The sequence below is a fragment of the Delphinapterus leucas genome, chromosome 5 (assembly GCF_059928025.1).
Source record: "Delphinapterus leucas isolate spDelLeu-1000000601 "Yukka" chromosome 5, BTC_Dleu_Yukka2, whole genome shotgun sequence".
NCBI lineage: Eukaryota > Metazoa > Chordata > Mammalia > Artiodactyla > Monodontidae > Delphinapterus > Delphinapterus leucas.
Window position 1 is genome coordinate 27528964 of NC_143133.1, and position 21982 is coordinate 27550945.

A 21982-nucleotide genomic window follows, 5' to 3' on the forward strand; every position below is an offset into this window, starting at 1 on the left:
ACTCCTTGATGTGAGCCCTCCCAGAGTCTGCCATTATCCCCACCAAAGAGCCCGGGTAGGCTCAAGTGTGGGTCCCCTCAGGCCAAACAACCAACAGGGAGGGAGGCCAGGACCACCCACCAGCAGAGAAGCGGATTAAAGTTTTACTGAGCTCTGCCCACCAGAGCAACAGCCAGCTCTACCCACCGCCAGTCCCTCCCATTAGGAAACTTCCTCAAGCCTCTTAGATAGCCTCATCCACCAGAGGGCAGACAGCAGAAGCAAGAAGAACTACAATCCTGCAGCATGTGGAACAAAAACCACATTCACAGAAAGATAGACAAGATGAAGAGGCAGAGGGCTATGTACCAGAGGAAGGAACAAGAGAAAACCCCAGAAAAACAACTAAATGAAATAGAGATAGGCGAACTTTCAGAAAAGGAATTCAGAATAATGATGTGAAGATGATCCAGGACCTCGGAAAAAGAATGGAGGCAAAGATCGAGATGATGCAAGAAATGTTTAATAAAGATCTAGAATAATTAAAGAACAAACAAACAGAGATGAAGAATACAATAACTGAAATGAAGAATATACTAGAAGGAATCAATAGCAGAATAACTGACGCAGAAGAATGGATAAGTGACCTGGAAGACAGAATGGTGGAATTCACTGCTGCAGAACAGACTAAAGAAGAAAGAATGAAAAGAAATGAAGACAGCCTAAGAGACCTCTGGGACAACATTAAATGCAAAAACATTCGCATTATAGGGGTCCCAGAAGGAGAAAAGAGAGAGAAAGGAACCAAGAAAATATTTGAGGAGATTATAGTCGAAAACTTCCCCAACATGGGAAAGGAAATAGCCACCCAAGTCCAGGAAGTGCAGAGAGTCCCATACAGGATAAACCCAAGGAGAAACACACCAAGACACATAGTAATCAAACTGGCAAAAATTAAAGACACGGAAATATTATTGAAGGCAGCAAGGGAAAAATGACAACTTACAAGAGAACTCCCATAAGGTTAGCTGATTTCTCAGCAGAAACTCTGCAAGCCAGAAGGGAGTGGCATGATGTACTTAAAGTGATGAAAGGGAAGAACCTACAACCAAGATTACTCTACCAGGCAAGGATCTCATTCAGATTCGATGGAGAACTCAAAAGCTTTACAGACAAGCAAAAGCTAAGAAAATTCAGTACCACCAAACCAGCTCTACAACAAATGCTAAAGAAACTTCTCAAAGTGGGAAACACAAGACAAAAAAAGGACCTACAAAAAAAAACACAGAACAATTAAGAAAATGGTCATAGGAACATAAATATCGATAATCACCTTAAACATGAATGGATTAAATGCTCCAACCAAAAGACACAGGCTTGCTGAATGGATACAAAAACAAGACCCATATATATGCTGTCTACAAGAGACCTACTTCAAACCTAGGGACACACACAGACTGAAAGTGAGGGGATGAAAAAGATATTCCATGCAAATGGAAATGAAAATAAAGTTGGAGTAGCAATACTCATATCAGATAAAATAGACGTTAAAATAAAGAATGTTACAAGAGACAAGGAAGAACACTACATAATGATCAAGGGATCAATCCAAGAAGAAGATATAACAATTATAAATATATATGCACCCAACATAAGAGCACCTCAATACATAAGGCAACTGCTAACAGCTATAAAAGAGGAAATCGACAGTAACACAATAATAGTGGGGGAATTTAGCACCTCACTTACACCAATGGACAGATCATCCAAAGAGAAAGTTAATAAGGAAACAGAAGCTTTACATGACACAATACACCAGGTAGATTAAATTGATATTTATAGGACATTCCATCCAAAAACAGCAGATTACACTTTCTTCTCAAGTGCACACGGAACATTCTCCAGGATAGATCATATTTTGGGTCACAAATCAAGCGTCTATAAATTTAAGAAAATTGAAATCATATCAAGCATCTTTTCTGACCACAACAACACTATGAGATTAGAAATCAATTACAGGGAAAAAAACGTAAAAAACACAAGCACATGGAGGCTAAACAATATGTTACTCAATAACCAAGCGATCACTGAAGAAATCAAAGAGGAAATCAAAAACTACCTAGACACAAATGACAAAGAAAACACGATCCAAAACCTATGTGATGCAGCAGAAGCCATTCTAAGAGGGAAGTTTATAGCTATACAACCCTACCTCAAGAAACAAGAGAAATCTCAAATAAACAATCTAACCTTACACTTAAAGGAACTAGAGAAAGAAGAACAAACAAAACCCAAATTTAGCAGAAGGAAAGAAATCATAAAGATCAGAGCAGAAATAAAAGAAATAGAAACAAAGAAAACAATGGCAAAGATCAATAAAATTAAAAGCTGGTTCTTTGAGAAGATAAACAAAATTGATAAACCATTAGTCAGACTCATCAGGAAAAAGAGGGAGAGGACTCAAATCAATAAAATTAGTAATGAAAAAGGAGAAGTTACAACAGATGCCGCAGAAATACAAAGCATCCTAAGAGACTACTACAAGCAACTCTATGCCAATAAAATGGACAGCCTGGAAAAAATGGACAATTCTGAGAAAGGTATAACATTCCAAGACTGAACCAGGAAGAAACAGAAAATATGAACAGACCAATCACAAGTAATTAAATTGAAACTGCGATTAAAAATCTTCCCACAAACAAAAGTCCAGGACCAGATGGCTTCACAGGTGAATTCTATCAAACATTTAGAGAAGAGCTAACACCCATCATTCTCAAACTCTTCCAAAAATTGCAGGGGAAGGAACACTCCCAAACTCATTCTATGAGGCCAGCATCACCCTGATAACAAAACCAGACAAAAACACTACTAAGAAAGAAAATGACAGACCAATATCACTGATGAATACAGATGCAAAAATCCTCAACAAAATACTAGCAAAAAGAATCCAACAGCACATTAAAAGGATCATACACCATGATCAAGTGGGATTTATCCCAGAGATGCAAGGATTCTTCAACATATGCAAATCAATGTGATACACCTTATTAACAAATTGAAGAATAAAAACCATATGATCATCTCAATAGATGCAAAAAAAGCTTTTGACAAAATTCAACACCATTTATGATAAAAACTCTCCAGAAAGTGGGCATAGAGGGAACCTACTTCAACATAATAAAGCCCATATATGACAAATCCACAGCAAATATCATTCTCAATGGTGAAAAACTGAAAGCATTTCCTCTAAGATCAGGAATGAGACAAGGATGTCCACTATCACCACTATTATTCAACATAGTTTTGGAAGTCCTAGCCACGGCAATCAGAGAAGAAAAAGAAATAAAAGGAATACAAATTGGAAAAGAAGAAGTAAAACTGTCACTGTTTGCAGATGACATGATACTCTACACAGAGAATCCTAAAGATGCCACCAGAAAACTACTAGAGCTAATCAATGAATTTGGTAAAGTTGCAGGATACAAAATGAATGCACAGAAATCTCTTGCATTCTTATACACTAGTGATTAAAAATCTGAAAGAGAAATTAAGGAAACACTCCCATTTACCACTGCAGTGAAAAGAATAAGATATCTAGGAATACACCTACCTAGGGAGACAAAAGACCTGTATGCAGAAAACTGTAAGACACTGATGAAAGAAATTAAAGATGATACCAACAGATGGAGAGATATACCATTTTCTTGGATTGGAAGAATCAATATTGTGAACATGACTACACTACCTAAAGCAATCTACAGATTCAGAGCAAGCCCTATCAAATTACCAATGGCATTTTTTACAGAACTAGAACAAAAAATCTTAAAATTTGTATGGAGAAACAAAGGACCCCAAATAGCCAAAGCAGTCTTGAGGAAAAATACGGAGCTGGAGGAATCAGACTCCCTGACTTCAGACAATACTACAAAGCTACAGTAATCAAGAAAATATGGTACTGGCACAAAAAGAGAAATATAGATCAATGGAACAGGATAGAAAGCCCAGAGATAAACCCACGCACCTATGGTCAACTAATCTATGACGAGGGAGGCAAGAATATACAATGGAGAAAAGACAGTCTCTTCAACAAGTGATGCTGGGAAAACTGGACAGTAACATGTAAAAGAATGAAATTAGAACACTCCCTAGCACCATACATAAAAATAAACTCAAAATGGATTCAAGACCTAAATGTAAGACCAGACACTATAAAATTCTTAGAGGAAAACATAGGAAGAACACTCTTTGACATAAATCACAGCAAGATATTTTTTGATCCACTTCCTAGAGTAATGGTATTAAAAACAAAAATAAACAAATGGGACCTAATGAAACTTCGAAGCTTTTGCACAGCAAAGGAAACCATAACCAAGACCAAAAGACAACCCTCAGAATGGGAGGAGAAACTATTTGCAAATGAATCATCGGACAAAGGATTAATCTCCAAAATATATAAACAGCTCATGCAGCTCAATATTAAAAAAACAAACAACCCAATCCAAAAATGGGCAGAAGACCTAAATAGACATTTCTCCAAAGAAGACATACAGATGGCTACGAAGCACATGAAAAGCTGCTCAACATCACTAATTATTAGAGAAATGAAAATCAAAACTACAATGAGGTACCACCTCACACCAGTTAGAATGGGCATCATCAGAAAATCTACAAGCAACAAATGCTGGAAAGGGTATGAAGAAAAGGGAACCCTCTTGCACTGTTGGTGGGAATGTAAATTGATACAGCCACTATGGAGAACAGTATGGAGGTTCCTTAAAGAAATAAAATTAGAATTTTACCGTATGACCGAGAAATCCCACTACTGGGCATATACCCAGAGAAAACCATAATTCTAAAAGACACATGCCCCCCAATGTTCACTGCAGCACTATTTACAACAATCAGGTCATGGAAGCAATCTAAATGCCCATTGACAGACGAATGGATAAAGGAGATGTGGTACATATATACAATGGAATATTACTCAGCCATAAAAAGGAACGGGGCTTCCCTGTTGGCGTAGTGGTTCAGAGTCCGCCTGCCGAGGCAGGGGACACGGGTTCGTGCCCCAGTCCGGGAAGATCCCACATGCCGCAGAGCGGCTGGGCCCATGAGCCGTGGCCGCTGAGCCTGTGCGTCCAGAGCCTGTGCTCCGCAACGGGAGAGGCCACAACAGTGAGAGGCCCGCGTACCGCAAAGAAAAAAAAAAAAGAACGAAATTGGGTCATTTGTAGAGACGTTGATGGATCTAGACACTGCCATACAGAGTGAAGTAAGTCAGAAAGAGAAAAACAAATACTGTATATTAACACATATATGTGGAACCTAGAAAATGGTACAGATGAACCGTTTTCCAGAGCAGAAATTGAGACACAGATGTAAAGAACACACTTATGGACACCAAGGGGGGAAAGCGGTGGGGGGAGGGGGTTGTGGTGTGATGAATTGGGAGATTGAACATAATAATAAATTAATAAATAAATAAATAAATAAAAGACCATGGGTTCAAGGCCCAATCTGGGTTGTACAATATCAGTGGGAAACCCGATTTGTAGTCAGCTGAGCAGAAATGTGGGGTAGCCTGGGCAACCCATTTGTGGCTGGTGTCTGACATAGGGTAGCCTGGTGGGACAGAGGGGTATGAGCTAACTCTGATAGTATCAGAGTTGAATTGAATTTTTGGATACCTAGATGATGCCAGAGAATTGGAGAATTGGCTGTTGTTGTTGGAAAAGACACCATGTATTTGGTGTTAAGGAGGATACAAACTTCAAAACTGCCTACTGTGTGGAACTGGGCAAACCACAAAATTGTTCTTAACTGCAGTTTCCTCATTTATGAGCTGTGTATAATTCTTCCTTTGCAAGGTTATTGTACAACTCAGAAAAATTATACAGCAACCTCAAATAAACCTTGACTTTCACAGGTTAAAAAATAATAAAATAAAATAAAATGCCCATCGCTAATCATCAGGGAAATGCAAATCAAAGCCACAATTAGATATCACCTCACACATGTTAGCAAAAGAACGATAGATACCAAGTGTTGGTGAGAATGTGGAGAAAAGGGAACCCTCGTAGACTGTTCGTGGGAGTGTAAGTTAGTACAGCCATTATGGAAAACATCATGGAGATTCCCCCCAAAATTAAGAATATAATTACCATGCAATCCAGCAATACCACTTCTAGGTATATATACAAAGGGCATGGGATCAGCATCTTGAAGAGATATCTGCACTCCCAAGTCACTGCAGCATTATTCACAGTGGCCAAGATATGGAAACAAGCTAAGTGTTGATGGATGAATGGATAAAAGAAAACGGGGTATATATATGCAATAAAATATTACTCAGGCATAAAAAAACATAATTCTGCCATTTGTGACAACATGGATGACCTTAGAGGCCATCGTCCTAAGTAAAATAAGCCAGACACAGAAAGACAAACACTGTATGATTTCACTTATATGTGGAATCTAGAAAAGTGAAAACTCATAGAACCAGAGAATAGAACAGTGGCTGCCAGGGGTTGGGGGTGAGGGGAATGGGGTGATGTTGGTCAAAAGGTGTAAACCTTCAGTTGTAAGATGATAAGTTCTGGGGATCTAATGTACAGCATTGTGACTATAGTTAATAATACTATATGGTATACTGGAAACGTACTAAGATAGTAAATTTTCAACGTTCTCACCACAAAAAAAAAACAAATCAAAAGTTGGTAACTATGTGAGGTGATGGCTGTGTTAATTAATTTGATTTTGGTTATCCTTTCACAATACATACATAGAATAAATCATCACATTGTACAACCTTTAAAGAGGATTATAAATAGACTAAGGTTATTTTCATTATCATAAGAATTTTTGATTACTTAAGAAATATCCATTTACATACGATTATTGATTTCAAATTATTCCTATTTAGTGACATTTTCTTGTGCTTCGTTACTCTGTCTTGAAGTACTGCCAAAGAATGTATGTCAAAATAGAGAATGTAATTTTTTCAATCTTTCTTTAAATCAGATTTTAACTAATTCAGACATCTTTCCCGATTAGTTTAATTTGTGAGGCTGACATCTATGATATCACATACAAGACCTGGGTTCTTCTACTGAATACTTCTCATCATAGACAGCAATCTTGGTAGAATAATTAGGGAATATTATATAACATTTATGATTCTAGACTCAAAACCCTATTCTGCTACTTACTAGCTAAAGGTAAGTTACTCTACATCTTTGTGCCTCAGTTTCCGCAACTATAAAATGGAGATTAAAATAACATCTATTTTTAGAGGGTGTGGAGAGAATTACGTTAGTTAATGGGTATAATGTGTTTAGTATACTACCTATCACGTAGCAATGGCTCTATAAAGGTTCGTTGCTATAAGAATCAAAATTGAATCCCTAACTTTTTTAGATATATTTTCTCTATATTAAAGATATTTTTATATTACAATTACCAATAATTAATATACTAATAACTGGTATTTATATAAATAATACAACAATCTTTGAAGAAGGTATAAGAGAAAAGTGACCTTTCTAAGCCATGGTACTTGTGAAATTTACTTTTACATTTTAAAGAATTTTCAGGTCCCAAAGAAATAAGTATCATTTTGAGGTGCACAGTGAAAGAACAACAATAAATGCTTATTGATTGACCTGTAAGCAAACAAGTAATCTTTCTTCTCTGACACATTTTGTACATTTCTCTGACCTATTTTTCCTATTCATTTTTCTTTCCTCATTCTTGTGTCTTCATACACTTTTAATATATACAATTTTCTTTGTCAATTAAACCTCAATAAAGCTGGAAAAAGAAAAGGCTCTCTCGGCTGAGATGCTGGACTGGACCACTTCACTGGTTCACAGTACCTGTTATGAGGATGGGCAACCAACAGCAACTACTACAGATGCCTTCTGGTTTATTCTCCTCCCATAAAAATGTATGAAGCTTAACTGTAAAATTTTCTTTTTTAAAGAATTTTCTGTTTCTCTGGCACCTGCACATCATTCAACATCCTTATGATGCAATTAAACCTGAATTTTTGAAGCCTACTTTTCCTACAAACCATGGTGTAACTAAGCCCAGCCCTCCGTTCCTTGGCAACTTCATATTCTGGGATGATATGACCACGTGGTCATGCCCTCCCTCAGTGCCAACCACGTCCACGTTTCCAACCTGTTCTTCCTTGGCATTCAGAATCAAGTTCTGGATGTCCATTCTCTTGATTGCTTCCTTGCTATTCTGAGAGGTGAAATTAGCAGCAAAGCTAGTTGAGGGTTCATGAACTGCTTTTTTAGCAGAACAAGACTACCAGAAGTTATATTTACCAGTCTCTGTGCCTATGTTTCAATTTATACTTGGAAAATATTGGCCACGTCTTCTATCTTACCCGGCGTTCTATAGCAAGCTCCTTTAATCGTAGAAGTCTCGTTTTGCTCTCCTGTCATTCATATACAAATGCTTATCATTCTCCAATTTCTGGATTCTTTTGGAAAGATACAGTATCTTGAAATTCAATGCTATTACTACCACACCCCTCTTTTGCTGTACAAATGTACACATACTCATAAATATACACACACAAAACAAAACCACCAGAGTTGCTTATTTTAAACAAAGTATTGTTTTAAAAACTGTGAGATTAGCCATGCATTGATGATTGTGGAAGCTAGGTGATCCCTACATGGGGCTTCATTACACTATTCTCCCTACTTTTGAATATATTTGGAAATTTCAATAATAAAAATACTCTTTAACTATTTGTAAAATTATTAGGTTATTTATTTACTCACCAAACATCCATTTTACCAAATGCTGTTAAATAGTAATACGAAGATTAACGCAAGATCTCTATCTAGGGTTACCAAATAAAATACAGAATGCCTGCCCTGTTAAATTCGAATTTCAAATAAACAACAAACAATAGGTTTTCAGTATATTTAAGATATTTATTGTCTCCGATTTCTGGAGTTAAAGAGCATGAAATCAGTTTCGCTAGATCAAAATCAAGGCGTTAGCAGGGCTGCATTCCTTCCCAAGGCTCTAGGGGAGAATCTGTCCCTTAATTCTTTTAGCTTCTAGTGGCTTTCAGCATCCCTTGGCTTGTGGACACATCACTCCAATCTACAAGGCCGACATCTTCAAATCACTTACGGCTCCACCTTACATTGCCTTCTCTCCTGTGTATGTGTGTTAAATCTCTCTCTGCCTATCTCTTATAAGGACACTTGTAATGGCATTTACAGCCTGTCTGGATAACCCATCTCAAGATCTTAAACTTAATCACATCTACAAGGATCCTTTTTCCAAATAAGGTAACATTTGAGGGTTCCAGGAATTAGGACCAGATACCTTTGGGGGTCATTGTTCAGCCCACCACAGGAGCCATGATAGACATCTATCAGGGAACACTGGAAAAACAGAGAAGGAGTTGACAGTTCAACTGGAAAGGAGATGGAAAACAAGCAGATGCCAAGAAAGGTTTTCTAAATCAGTGATGCCAGAGAGTATAAATAACTAAAGCAGTAGTGATAATAACAACCAGTAATCAGACCAACCATAACAGACATTAGCTATAAATAACCACTATAGCCTACCAGGGAGTGCCGGTTGAGCATCAGTCTTGCTAACAGGTATAATGTTGGAGGCTTGCTACAGGAGAATAAATAAGCAGCAGCAACTGAATGACAAACATTCTTTACACATAGTTCCTGATATACCACTTAGGGAGGCAGGAAGGCAGAAACACCTGTTCCATGTAGTTTGTGGAGTATCCCCACACCTCCTATCACACTTCCAGTCTTTTCTTTTTTCTTTCTGGGTCTTCTGCATTGCCCTTCAAAACTTCCCCAACACTTTAACTACTTTTTTCAACTCAATGTACTCAAAATTTTTACTCAATTATTTACTAAATAATTTTCATTTTATTATTTTCATAAAAATAAAGTGCTTTGTGTAAAAAAAAATTCTAGCAATATAGAGGTATATAAAGTAATACTTCCCTCTCCTCCAACTAAACCCACTTCCTAAAGATGAGCACACCAACAGATATATCAAGACCTTATCTATGTATATATAACCATGTGTATATTTAAGTAAATAGGAAAGAGCAATCGTTTAGCTGTTGGCAGAAAGTGATAATCAAAACAGTGTTACCTCAGCCCATTATGCTCCCAAGAAGCAGCAAGTTATATACTCCTGCTTGTTATATGCTTTGGATCCAATCCCACAGGAAATATCTCTAATTCACAAATTATTTATTTTATAGTGGCATCCTAAGAGAGGATTGGCAATAAGGGCAAGAATTAAAACATCAACAACAATAATTTCCCCTAATCTCCCCCTAAACTTTTCACCCCAAAAGCCTTCTTGCTTGTTGCACAGGCACCTCAAAAAAAATTATCTAAAATTGAACTTACTGTCTTCCCTAGGAAACCTGATACTCCTAGTGTTTTCCATCTAATCCAGTGGCCAAGCCAGAAACCAGGGAGTCCCCCTTTTTCCCCACATTGTATATCCAGAAAGCTACCAAAGTCCCAAAAAGGAATTATAATATCCTAGATTAGTGAGCTCCTGCTTATCTCTCTGGCTTCATCTCACACCCTCGCAATCTGGTCTCAAACCATCACGTTCACATTTTTTCATTTTCTTAAGAGTGTATGCTTATCCACGCTGGGACTTTGTATGTCCTGTTTCTTCTAAAAAGAGTTTCCCCTCTCCTTGCTTAGCTAACTCCTATTAAATTGATAGGTCTTAATTTAGCCATCAGTTTCCCCAGGAGGTCTTCCCCCTGATTCTTCTGGTCTGAGTTAGGGGTCTCTTTTCTGTTCTATCTCAGCATCCTGTGCTTCCTCTCACTTATTAATACTTAGCAATTATAACTGCCTGTTCATTTGTCTTTCACCACCACTAGACCACAGGATCAGTTCACCTTTGTATTATCAAAGTATTATCAAATACTACCTAGCCTAGTAATGGGGACACAGTAGGATCTCAAAAAATACTTCTTAAATAAATGGAACTAAATAGGTAGAAAGAGCAATACTGATCCCAGTAGCAAAAGTAATGTACATTTTTGTTCAGGGAGGCAGTTCAATGCATGGCTTCAGTGTAATAAACAAAATGGCAGCATGATTGTTTACAGCATTTTGTTGACTCGGGCATAAGACAAATAAACCCAAACACCACGACCCCGCCCCCTCGCAAATAAGCCCATTCTCCTACAGGAAGAAAACCAGACTGTGATTCAGCTGCAAATTTGTTTCCACCTTATCTTTCTGAATTTATACAGAAAGTAAGAGCAGTAATGTGACAGCAGAGTTGACTGATTCCTGCATGTTTCTGCCATTATCATGGTCCAGTGAACAGTCCTCAGCTTTGCAGGCTCAGAAGCTCAATTTTATTATTTCACTCAAAAGTGGAAAGTCACTGAGGCAGACTTTCTCAACAGGGGTTCTTCATCTGAACACAGAATACAGAAAATTATTTGAGAGATTATTTCTCAGTTCTCTCAAGGATGGCAAATAATTACTACCATTCTAGATGCAATGAGAAGTTAATTACATGCAATGGATGCCTAATAACCATTAGGGCTTATTTCACTCCCAGAATTCTAGAGGGCTTGAATCCAATGAAGTAAACTATATATATATATATATATATATATATATGTATGTATGTATATATATGTATATGTATATATATGTATATATGTATGTGTATATATACATATATATACATATATATGTATATGTATATATATGTATATGTATATATGTATATATATGTATATATGTATATGTATATATGTATATATATGTATATATATGTATATATATACAGTTTATACATATATATGTATACATGTGTGGAGGTATGTACATGTAAGTATTATATTTACTAATTGGTAAAAGAAAATACATGTGTCACAAAAACTAGAATATAGTATCTAGTTATAATGTGGCTAATTATACTAATTATAATGTGGCTTGAAAAATATGGACTCTAGTGCCAAAAGGATTAGATGTTTATAAGGATTCATTAATTAAGCTGTCATATTTTGGTGACTCAGCTTCCCTCCTTGGAGAGATAAGAGACTGTGAGCTCTTTGAGAGAAGGAACAACATTTGTCTTGGCTTCAATTTTTATTGAAATTTGAACTCCTAATAATTAACATAGTGCATGGCACACACTCCATTTCATTAATGGATAGATGAATAAGTTGTAATACTTCCTGGATTATACTCTAATGATATTTCATTTCATATATGAAATGTGAATTCTTGCCCATTCATTTAACAAGCACCTACTATGTGCTTGGAGCCTAGACAGGTTATGCATTATGCATCATTTCTTTAGGATTAACCTACCACTTCACATCCATTAGGATGACATTACAAACAACAACAACAAAAAAGAAATAACAAGTGTTGGCAAGGATATAGAAAAATTGGAACCCTTGTGCACTGCTGGTGGGAATGTAAAATGCTGCAATCACTATGGAAAATTTGGGGACTCCTCAACATATTATAAATATAACTATCATTTGATCCAGTAATTCCACTTCTTTTTTTTTTTTTGGTACACGGGCCTCTCACTGCTGTGCCCTCTCCCGTTGCAGAGCACAGGCTCAGGACGCACAGGCTCAGTGGCTATGGCTCACGGGCCCAGCCGCTCCGCGGCACGTGGGATCTTCCCGGACCGGGGCACGAACCCGTGTCCCCTGCATCGGCAGGCGGACTCTCAATCACTGCGCCACCAGGGAAGCCCTCCACTTCTTGGTATATACTCCAAAAAACTGAAAGCAGGGATTTGAACAGATATTTATACACCTATGTCTATAAAAGCATTATTCACAATAGCCAAGAGATGGAAGCAACCCAAGTATCCATTGACAGAGGAATGGCAAAACAAAATGTGATATATACATACAATAGAATATTACTCAGCCGCAATAAAGAAGGAAATTCTGACACATGCTACAATATAGATGAACCTTGAAGACATTGTGGGAAGCAAAATAAGTTGGTCACAAAAGCACAAATACTGTATGATTCCACCCATGAGGTATCTAGAATAGTCAAATTTATAAAGACATAAAGTAGAATGGTGGTGACCAGGGGCTGGGGGTGGTGGGGGTGGGGAGTTATTGTTTAATGGGTATAGCGTTTCAGTTTTGGAAGAATAAAAAGTTATAGAGGGAATTCCCTGCCGGTCCAGTGCTTAGGACTCAGCGCTTTCACTGACAAGGGCCCAGCCAGGTTCAATCCCTGGACAAGGAACCGAGATCCCACATGCTGCTTAGCGAGGTTAAAACAAACAAAAAAAAGTTCTAGAGATGGATGTTGGTGATGAATGCACAACACTGTGAATGTATTTCATGTCACTAAACTGTACACTTACTTAAAAATGGTTAAAATAGTAAAGTTTATATTATATGTATTTTACCATATTTTTTAAAAGATTAATACAGTTGTCCTTTCTGATCCTGTCCCTGGACCTTGACATCTATCTTACTTTAGCATCTGTGGCTCTTGTTCATCTTTCATAGAGAATAACAGTAACCCACCTTACCTGAGCACTGGGACTCTATAAGCAACTGGGAAAAATCTTGGATCACTTCAACCTGGAATGAAGGCCTCGTTATCATCACGTCAAGTTTCTAAGTAAAAGATGAGGCTTCTGGGAATTGGAACTAATTGAATTTGCACTGCTTGAAGTTAGAGCAGGGGTCAGGAAGGGGACACAGTGGAGAATGGTAATCTCAATTGTATTTAAAGGCAATGTCCACAGATGGCTTCTGTGGTAGCCCAATGTGCTCTGTCCCCACTTCAGTTATTCTGCAGTTTAGTCTCCAAAGAAATCCGAAGGAAGTAGAATTGAATTTGTAGGGAGACAGGGAGGGAAATAAGACATGTAACATGCACCATATACTGCCATTGGTGCTTGACATTCATTATTTCATTTGATTCTTTTTTTTTTTTTGTGGTACTTGGGCCTCTCACCGTTGTGGCGTCTCCCGTTGTGGAGCACAGGCTCCGGACGCGCAGGCTCAGCGGCCATGGCTCACGGGCCCAGCCGCTCCGCGGCATGTGGGATCTTCCCAGACCGGGGCACGAACCCGTGTCCCCTGCATCGGCAGGTGGACTCTCAACCACTGCGCCACCAGGGAAGCCCCATTTGATTCTTATAACAAACATATTATTATACTCATTTCATAGATGGCCAAATTAAGGCTCAAAGCAATTAGTATTTCCTAAGTCTCAAAGCAATTAGTATTTCCCAAAGTCATTTGCCTGCAAGTCCTAGGACTAGCATTCAAACTTGATTATCTTCTAATTCTTATAGCCCAGGATCATTTTATTGTTCTGTCTCACAGTTGCCTATAGAGTCAATTTCTGCCATTGTCTCCTCCTTGGAAAGCGCTATATTACCCTGAAATAAAAAAACCTATACCCAGGGGCTTCCCTGGTGGCCATGGCCGCTGAGCCTGTGCGTCCGGAGCCTGTGCGTCCGGAGCCTGTGCTCCGCAACGGGAAAGGCCACAACAGTGAGAGGCCCGCGTACCGCAAAAAAATGAAATCTATACCCAAACTTTTATGCTGGCAGGCAAATAAGGCTCCTGGCAGCAAGTTCATTCTTTGATGAAAGTACTTAAGAATTGATTCCCAGGGCTTCCCTGGTGGCGCAGTGGTTGAGAGTCCGCCTGCCGATGCAGGGGACACGGGTTCGTGCCCCGGTCCGGGAGGATCCCACATGCCGCGGAGTGGCTAGGCCCGTGAGCCATGGCCGCTGAGCCTGCGCGTCCGGAGCCTGTGCTCCTTAATGGGAGAGGCCACAGCAGTGAGAGGCCCGCGTACAGCAAAAGAAAAAAAAAAAAAGAATTGATTCCCAGCTAGAATAATTAGAGGCAACAGAAGAAAGTGCTTCTTACCCCTGCATTCAGTACCTCCCTTGGCTCAAGAGGAAAACAGCCACCAACTCATATTGACGAAAGAAATTAAACCTGATGCCTGAAAATCACTAAGTTTAAATTCAGGCTTGGATATTGTACTCCCCTATAAGCATTCTAGGCACTTAATTATATTTAAATTGCATTTTCAGGAGTATTTCTTATGGGATTGATTTTACTTTATTGGCTAAGAATAAGCAAAGCAATAAACAAATAGGATAACTATATACTCTGTTTTTATTACTCATTTAAGTAATTGAATATCTTCCAACAAGTGACCTGATCCTCTTCCAGACAACAGCAGACTTGTCTATCAAAATACTGCATTAAATACATCAAATTCTTATAAATGAAATCTTACTACACAGCAATTGATTTTATGACTTCCAAGTTAGAAATCTATACAAATTAACTCTTAACTGCATGAAAACTTTCCAAAGGATTTTCATGACCTTCTATGGCTTGTCCTAAAATGAAATCCACTTTTGTCATAGAAGCACTTCAGAGTCTCCTGCATTGTTAATATATCTTCCAACACATTGGATTGCGGTGGGGGAAATCAACAATTCATTATTCCACAAACCCCACCAATGAAATGTGATGAAACCCGATGGGGTTGGGAAGGCAGGGGAGCTGCTAGTTACTCAATGGAGGAAATTATCTCATCTCCATCTGAGCTTCAGTTTTCTCATCTATGAAAGATGGAATTGAGTAAAATCATCTCTAATTATATTCCAGTCTTTGAGCTTCTATGATTTAGTTATTCAGCAATGTGATAAACCAAAATACAAAATAGTTCCTATCTAAATTTTAATAACTAATGGCATGATGACATAAAACTCTTAACAAAGGGTTTGCAGGGTAAATAATAATGATAAAAACTACATGTCATAACTACTTTTCTAAGTTATTACAGTATAACTAATATGCCTATAATATAATTAAATTCTTTGAACAAAATACAAATAATATTCCAGGCTTTCACATCAATAATCTTGATATGAACGATCTTAACACCTTAACTTTTGGCTCGTTTGTGACTTGTTTTAATTTCTTGGGCAAAATAATTTAATAAATGGCACCAAAAGATAAAAAATTAATTTGAAGATTTTCTTATATTTTTAATGCTTTTAGGTTCTTAACTCTAAAAATTGAAGTTCTTTTTAAAGTAAACCACACTGTTGTAGTTTTATTTTATACTTTTGGATCAAAAGGGATGAGTTCAAGTTATCCAAAAAAAAAAAATCTAGTTTTGAGGTAACAGATGGTAAGTTTAAAAAGAATGCACTCTTTTCCAAGTGTCCTATAATAAGCATGTATCAAATTTATAATAAAACAAAAACAAAAGAATAACATACCATGAAAATAAAATTCACATTCTCCTTTATATCAGGATAAAACTTTTCTATTTCTCTCTTTCCTTTTGGCCCTTCATTCCTCTACATTTGTAAAATAGTAGGAAATCAACTAAGCAGGGAAGGTAGAAAACTATATGATGTATAGCATCTATACGTTTCTAACGTTTCTTGTCACAAACCAAATATTTTTTTCTGCTGCAGTTAGCATAAAGTATAAATTTTTGTGTGACCCAAAGTAAATACCAAGCACCTAAGATGACCATCCACCTAGTAGCCAATCTATGGTCATCAACAACACTGAACAATGTAGACTATCATCTATTTTTCATGCTAAAAGCATTCAAATTCCAGTGCAATAAACCTGTATATAAGAATGTTTTCAAGGGCTTCCCTCGTGGCGCAGTGGTTAAGAATCCGCCTGCCAATGCAGGGGACATGGGTTCAAGCCCCGATCCGGGAAGATCCCACGTGCCACGGAGCAACTAAGCACATGTGCCGCAACTACTGAGCCTGCACTCTAGAGCCCGCGAGCCACAACTACTGAGCCCAGGAGCCACAACTACTGAAGCCTGCATGCCTAGAGGCCATGCTCCGCAACAAGAGAAGCCACCGCAATGAGAAGCCCTCGCACCACGAGGAAGAGTAGCCCCCGCTCACTGCAACTAGAGAAAGCCTGCGCACAGCAACGAAAACCCAACAGAGCCAAAAATAAATAAATAAATAAAGAATGTTTTCAAGTCATTCAAATGTTGATTGTTATTAGTTCCAATTCCGATATCCTAACAGAAGCAAAATTTACCTCACTGCCTACTGAGAAAGGAACTCTGTCAGGACGTGCTGAAGAATAAAATGAAATGAGGTTTATGTTCTCAGAAAGTAGTTATCAACATCCAATAATTACACAACATATTTATAATGTTATTATGAATTTGTCCTTTAAAGAACCAGCTACATGACAAATACATATGTATTCCCTTTATTTCTGTTATTTATGAAGATTAAGATATTTGGAAATTCTATCTAGGTAGATTCTAATGCTTTCAATTCTCATAGCTAACCAAGTACAGGCAGCTCTAGAGGTAAGAGGTTTTCTTTACTTCCACTATGATTTTCCAACACCTATAATTTTGGTTCCTAACAAGTTTCCAGAATAAAATCAAACCTTTTTTTTCAAATGTGTGCCCCAATATATGCCTATCTTCAAAAATCTACAGCTTGACCTTGTTCCTTCAGATTTAAGAAAACTGAGATCATCTGGCCAAGCCTCTCCTAGTCTGAGGATGCCCTCTAAAACTTTCCTGACAGATGGCAACCAGTTTCTATTTAAACACTCCAAACACAGTGTTCTCCTGTTTTGTTTGTGTTCCCCCAAAATTCATATGCCAAAGCCCTAACTCCAATGTGGCTGAGATGGAGCTGCTAAGGAAGCAATTAAAATCAAATGATGTCATAGGGGCCCTGATCTGACAGGAATTAGTGTCCTCATAAGAAGAGACACCAGAGCACTCACTCATTCTCTCTCTCCCTCTCCCTCCATATATGTACTGAGGAAAGACCATGTGAGGACTTAACGAAAAGGCAGCCATCTGCAAGCCAGGAAAAGAGCTCTCCCTAGAAACTCAATCAGCCAGAACCTTGACCTTGGAGTTCTAGCCTCCAGAACTGTGAGAAAATAAATTTCTCTTGCTTAAGCCACCTAGGCTATGGAATTTTGTTTTAGCAGCAGACTAATACACCTTGCTTCACAAGGTGGCCAATTCCACTCTCAAACAACTCCAAGTGTTGGAAAGTTCTTATTTTAAGCAGAAACCTGCTTTCTGCAGCTTCCACCCGATAATCCAACGTCTGCCTTCTGAAGCTACAGGAAATAAATTTAACCCCTGTTCTCAATTTTAAAAAAGATTACATGAAGAGTCCCCAATATTTTAACAACTCTCCTCTATCCTTTAGCCTCTTACTTAAACATACTCCAATTTACCAAGACTCTCTTTAAAATGTGGCAGCTAGAAAGACTCCTTAAGTACTCCATAAATATGAATAATAAGGGGCATGATACTTTGCTAAATTAGTCCTAAATTTTCCTGAGGAAAAGCTACTCTCTATAAACCCCTCAAAACCCTTAAGAGGAAGGGAACTTCAGTCGATGAGACCACCTATCTATGAAGAAAAACCTTCTGTAAGGTCCCCTCTGCTGGAAATCTAGTCAGCTGGCTCAGAAATCAACAAGATAGACTTCAAGATCAACTGGTTGGAGACCTGATACTTCATGAAAATAAATGAGTACATCATTGAGGACAGATTATTTCTATTTACCTCAAGGTCACTGTGGACAAAGAATCCATTCATTCCTTCTCACCAGTAAAATTCATTTATTTTGTATCACCTTTCTTATGTTCAAAATGTGTACATTAGTCTTCTCTTATTCATTCTCTTTTTTTCCATAGGGATAAACTAGTTAGTCCAATGCACATGTAAACTACTATATTAGAAGAGCAAATAAGCCTAGTCCTTTGGTGCCTGGGGAACTCCTCAGTGAATCCCTTGCTGTCACCATCTTGGGTAACTCTCTGGTGCTGCTTCCAAAGACCAAAGAGAGGGAGTTTTTTTTTTTTTTTTTTTTTTTTGGCTGCATTGGGTCTTCGTTGCTGCATGCAGGCTTTCTCTAGTTGCAGCGAGTGGGCGGTTACTCTTCGTTGTGGTGCACGGGCTTCTCATTGTAGTGGCTCCTCTTGTTTTGGAGCACAGGCTCTAAGCATGCAGGCTTCAGTAGTTGTGGCTTGCAGGCTCTAGAGTACAAGCTCAGTAGTCGTGGCACACGGGCTTAGTTGTTCCGTGGCATGTGCGATCTTCCCAGACCAGGGCTCGAACCCATGTCCCCTGCATTGGTAGGCGGGTTCTTAACCACTGCACCATCAGGGAAGTGACGAGAGGGAGATTTTTGCCTTCAAGTCCTGCACCTTTTGGTTCATGTCCTCTCCCATCCCTTTTTTCTTTTTCTCTAGCTTATTCCAACTGCTGTCCTTTTCTTGTAAATATGTCATATCTGAATTGTCAAAAAAATTACTTTGAATACTAACTGCTGTGGTCCACAACATAGAGATCAAAAGCACAGATTTACTAATGCCATTTGCAGCAATGTGGTTGGACCTAGAGATTATCACACTAAGTGATGTAAGTCAGAGAGAAAGACAAATACCATATGATATCACTTATAAGTGGAATCTAAAAAACAGTACAAATGAACTTATTTACAAAACAAAACAGACTCACAGACAGAAAACAAACTTATAGTTACCAAAGGGGAAGGAGGGAAGGGATAAATTGGGAGTATGGGATTAGTAGATACAAACTACCATATATAAAATAAACAACAAGGATTTGCTGTAGAGCACAGGGAATCATATTCCATATCTTATAATAAACTATAATGTAAAAAATAAAAAAGAATATACATATATATGTATAACCAAACTGCTTTGCTGTACACTTGAAACTAACACAATATTGTAAAGCAACTATACTTTAATTAAAAAATAAACAAAAAAGCACAGATTTACTAGAGTATAAAGGAGATAGGGAATGTAAACCACATACACCTGAGTAAATCATTGGTGAGATCTAAAGAATTCAGTAATCTTTGTTGTCCTTGTTAGTGCACGTTGCTTCTCCCCACACCTCCAAGCCCAGAATAAATTCAATTCCAAATTTAATAAATATTTTTATTTTTGCATTCTTACAGACTGTTGAAAAAGTTATTCCTCTCTAGGCCTTTCACTTCCTTGGTCCTCAAATCATCACTGTGCTCCGTGATGATCCACTAAAAATTCAAAGACGGAAGATATCAGTAGACTGCAATATTTGGGGCAGGCTTTGCCTACCTAACTCATTAATATTTCAGCTTGGTAAAATCAGAATATGTGTAAATTCATAGGGAATGCTCTATGGATAAGAGAATAAGCGTCAACAAAGGCAGAGAGGTAGAAACACCTTAGACACGTCTTGGACATAGCAGTCCCAGGGTCACACAGAAAATCTCATTCTTCTCACTGAAACTGCCTACCCATGACAGTGGTGCTACTTTTTCTTTACTCAGAAATGGCCACTGAGTAAACCAGAGTGGGCCTGACCCAAGGGCAGCAACTCCACGGTCTTGACTCATGGGGTGGCCCAATTCAAAGGACTCTTCCTACTGGAGCAGTGGAAATTAGTCCAATCAGACTATCTCTCTCCAGAATTTTTTTTTTTTTTTGCGGTATGCGGGCCTCTCACTGTTGTGGCCTCTCCCCTTGCGGAGCACAGGCTCCGGACGCACAGGTCAGCGGCCATGGCTCACGGGCCCAGCCGCTCCGCGGCACGTGGGATCTTCCCGGACCGGGGCACGGACCCGTGTCCCCTGCATCGGCAGGCAGACTCTCAACCACTGCGCCACAGGGGAAGCCCTCCCTCCAGAATTTATACTGGAGAAGGCAGAGAAGATTGAACACGGGGGAGAAAAATAGAGAGCAATCACCCAGAAAGACATCAGAAAACAAAGTCTAGGTCCTTGGTATTTACAATAAACCCCTTTTATCTTAAGATTACCTGAACGAATCTCCTCCTTACAACAACAAAAAGCCTAGTGCAATATATTTTGGGAACAGGCAATATATAGGTCTACCCTGATGAAGGGTTTATCCAGGGGACAGCAAAAGGTAAATTCAGAACAGTAGATTAAGGTCTTCACTTGTGAAGAACTTTGAATACTAGCTATATTTTTCTTTCTTTTTTATGTAATCTTACTTTCACTTTGCCATTGCACATTTGGTAACACTTTAAAAAAAAACAGAAGACTGCCTATCAGTCGAGACTGAAATAAATGAATTTGCAAGAGATATATGTGACTTGAGGAGTCAGTCACCTCAAGCCGGGCGAGCACTATGGGCCGAGCAGGGGCAGCGGCGCAGTGGGAGTGCAGACTGAAAAAACGCAGACCACCGGGGCACTACTCACTCCTCCTGCTCTGATCTGCTCTTGTACTAGGGGTCTGCTCAGGCCTGTGTCTGCCTCCTTCCTGAGGAGGCCAGAGGTCCCATCTGAACAGCCTTCCTACAGCAGTGTCCCACTCCCCGTGGCCAGGCGGGAGTTCCGGATCAGTGTTGTCTCCCGGGACCCTGACACAGCGGCCAAGTTTATCGGCGCTAGAGCCGCCACAGTTGGTGTGTCTGGTTCAGGGGCCGGCATTGGCACAGTGTTTGGCAGCTAGATCATTGGCCATGCCAGGAACCCATCTCTGAAGCAGCAGCTCTTCTCCTACGCCATTCTGGGCTTTGCCCTGTCTGAGTCTATGGGGCTCTTCTGTTTGGTGGTCACCTTCCTCATCCTCTTTGCCATGTGAGGCTCCATGAAGGTCACCTACCCACACCTGATGCTTCGACTCCAGGCCATGCCCAGTGCTAGAGTGTGCTAAGAGAGAGATGTGACTTGAATAGCATAAATAACAATGTTTGATTTTATATCTATTTGTCACAGATAACCAATGGTATTTAAAAATCTAGTAGTGTGTTGACATAATAAGATGCTCTCTAAATCTTTTTTTCACACACAAAAAAGATGTATATCTCCCACTAAGATCAGGTATATGGAAAGGACATTCCCCTCTCACCACTTCTTTGCAGCATTATAATGGAAGTCCTTGTTAATGCAGTAAGGC

General features: G+C 38.8%; 1 protein-coding gene across 1 annotated transcript in view; it reads left to right on the forward strand.

Moving 5' to 3' along the window:
• The window catches only part of LOC111186131 (uncharacterized), a 66024-nt gene extending 44147 nt beyond the window's left edge, over positions 1-21877 (forward strand). Inside the window, 1 exon segment of the mRNA XM_089911243.1 lies at positions 21180-21877. Within this exon segment, the coding sequence (XP_089767369.1) occupies positions 21180-21667 (488 nt within the window). The 3' untranslated portion in view covers positions 21668-21877.
• The last annotated feature ends 105 nt before the right edge of the window (positions 21878-21982 follow it).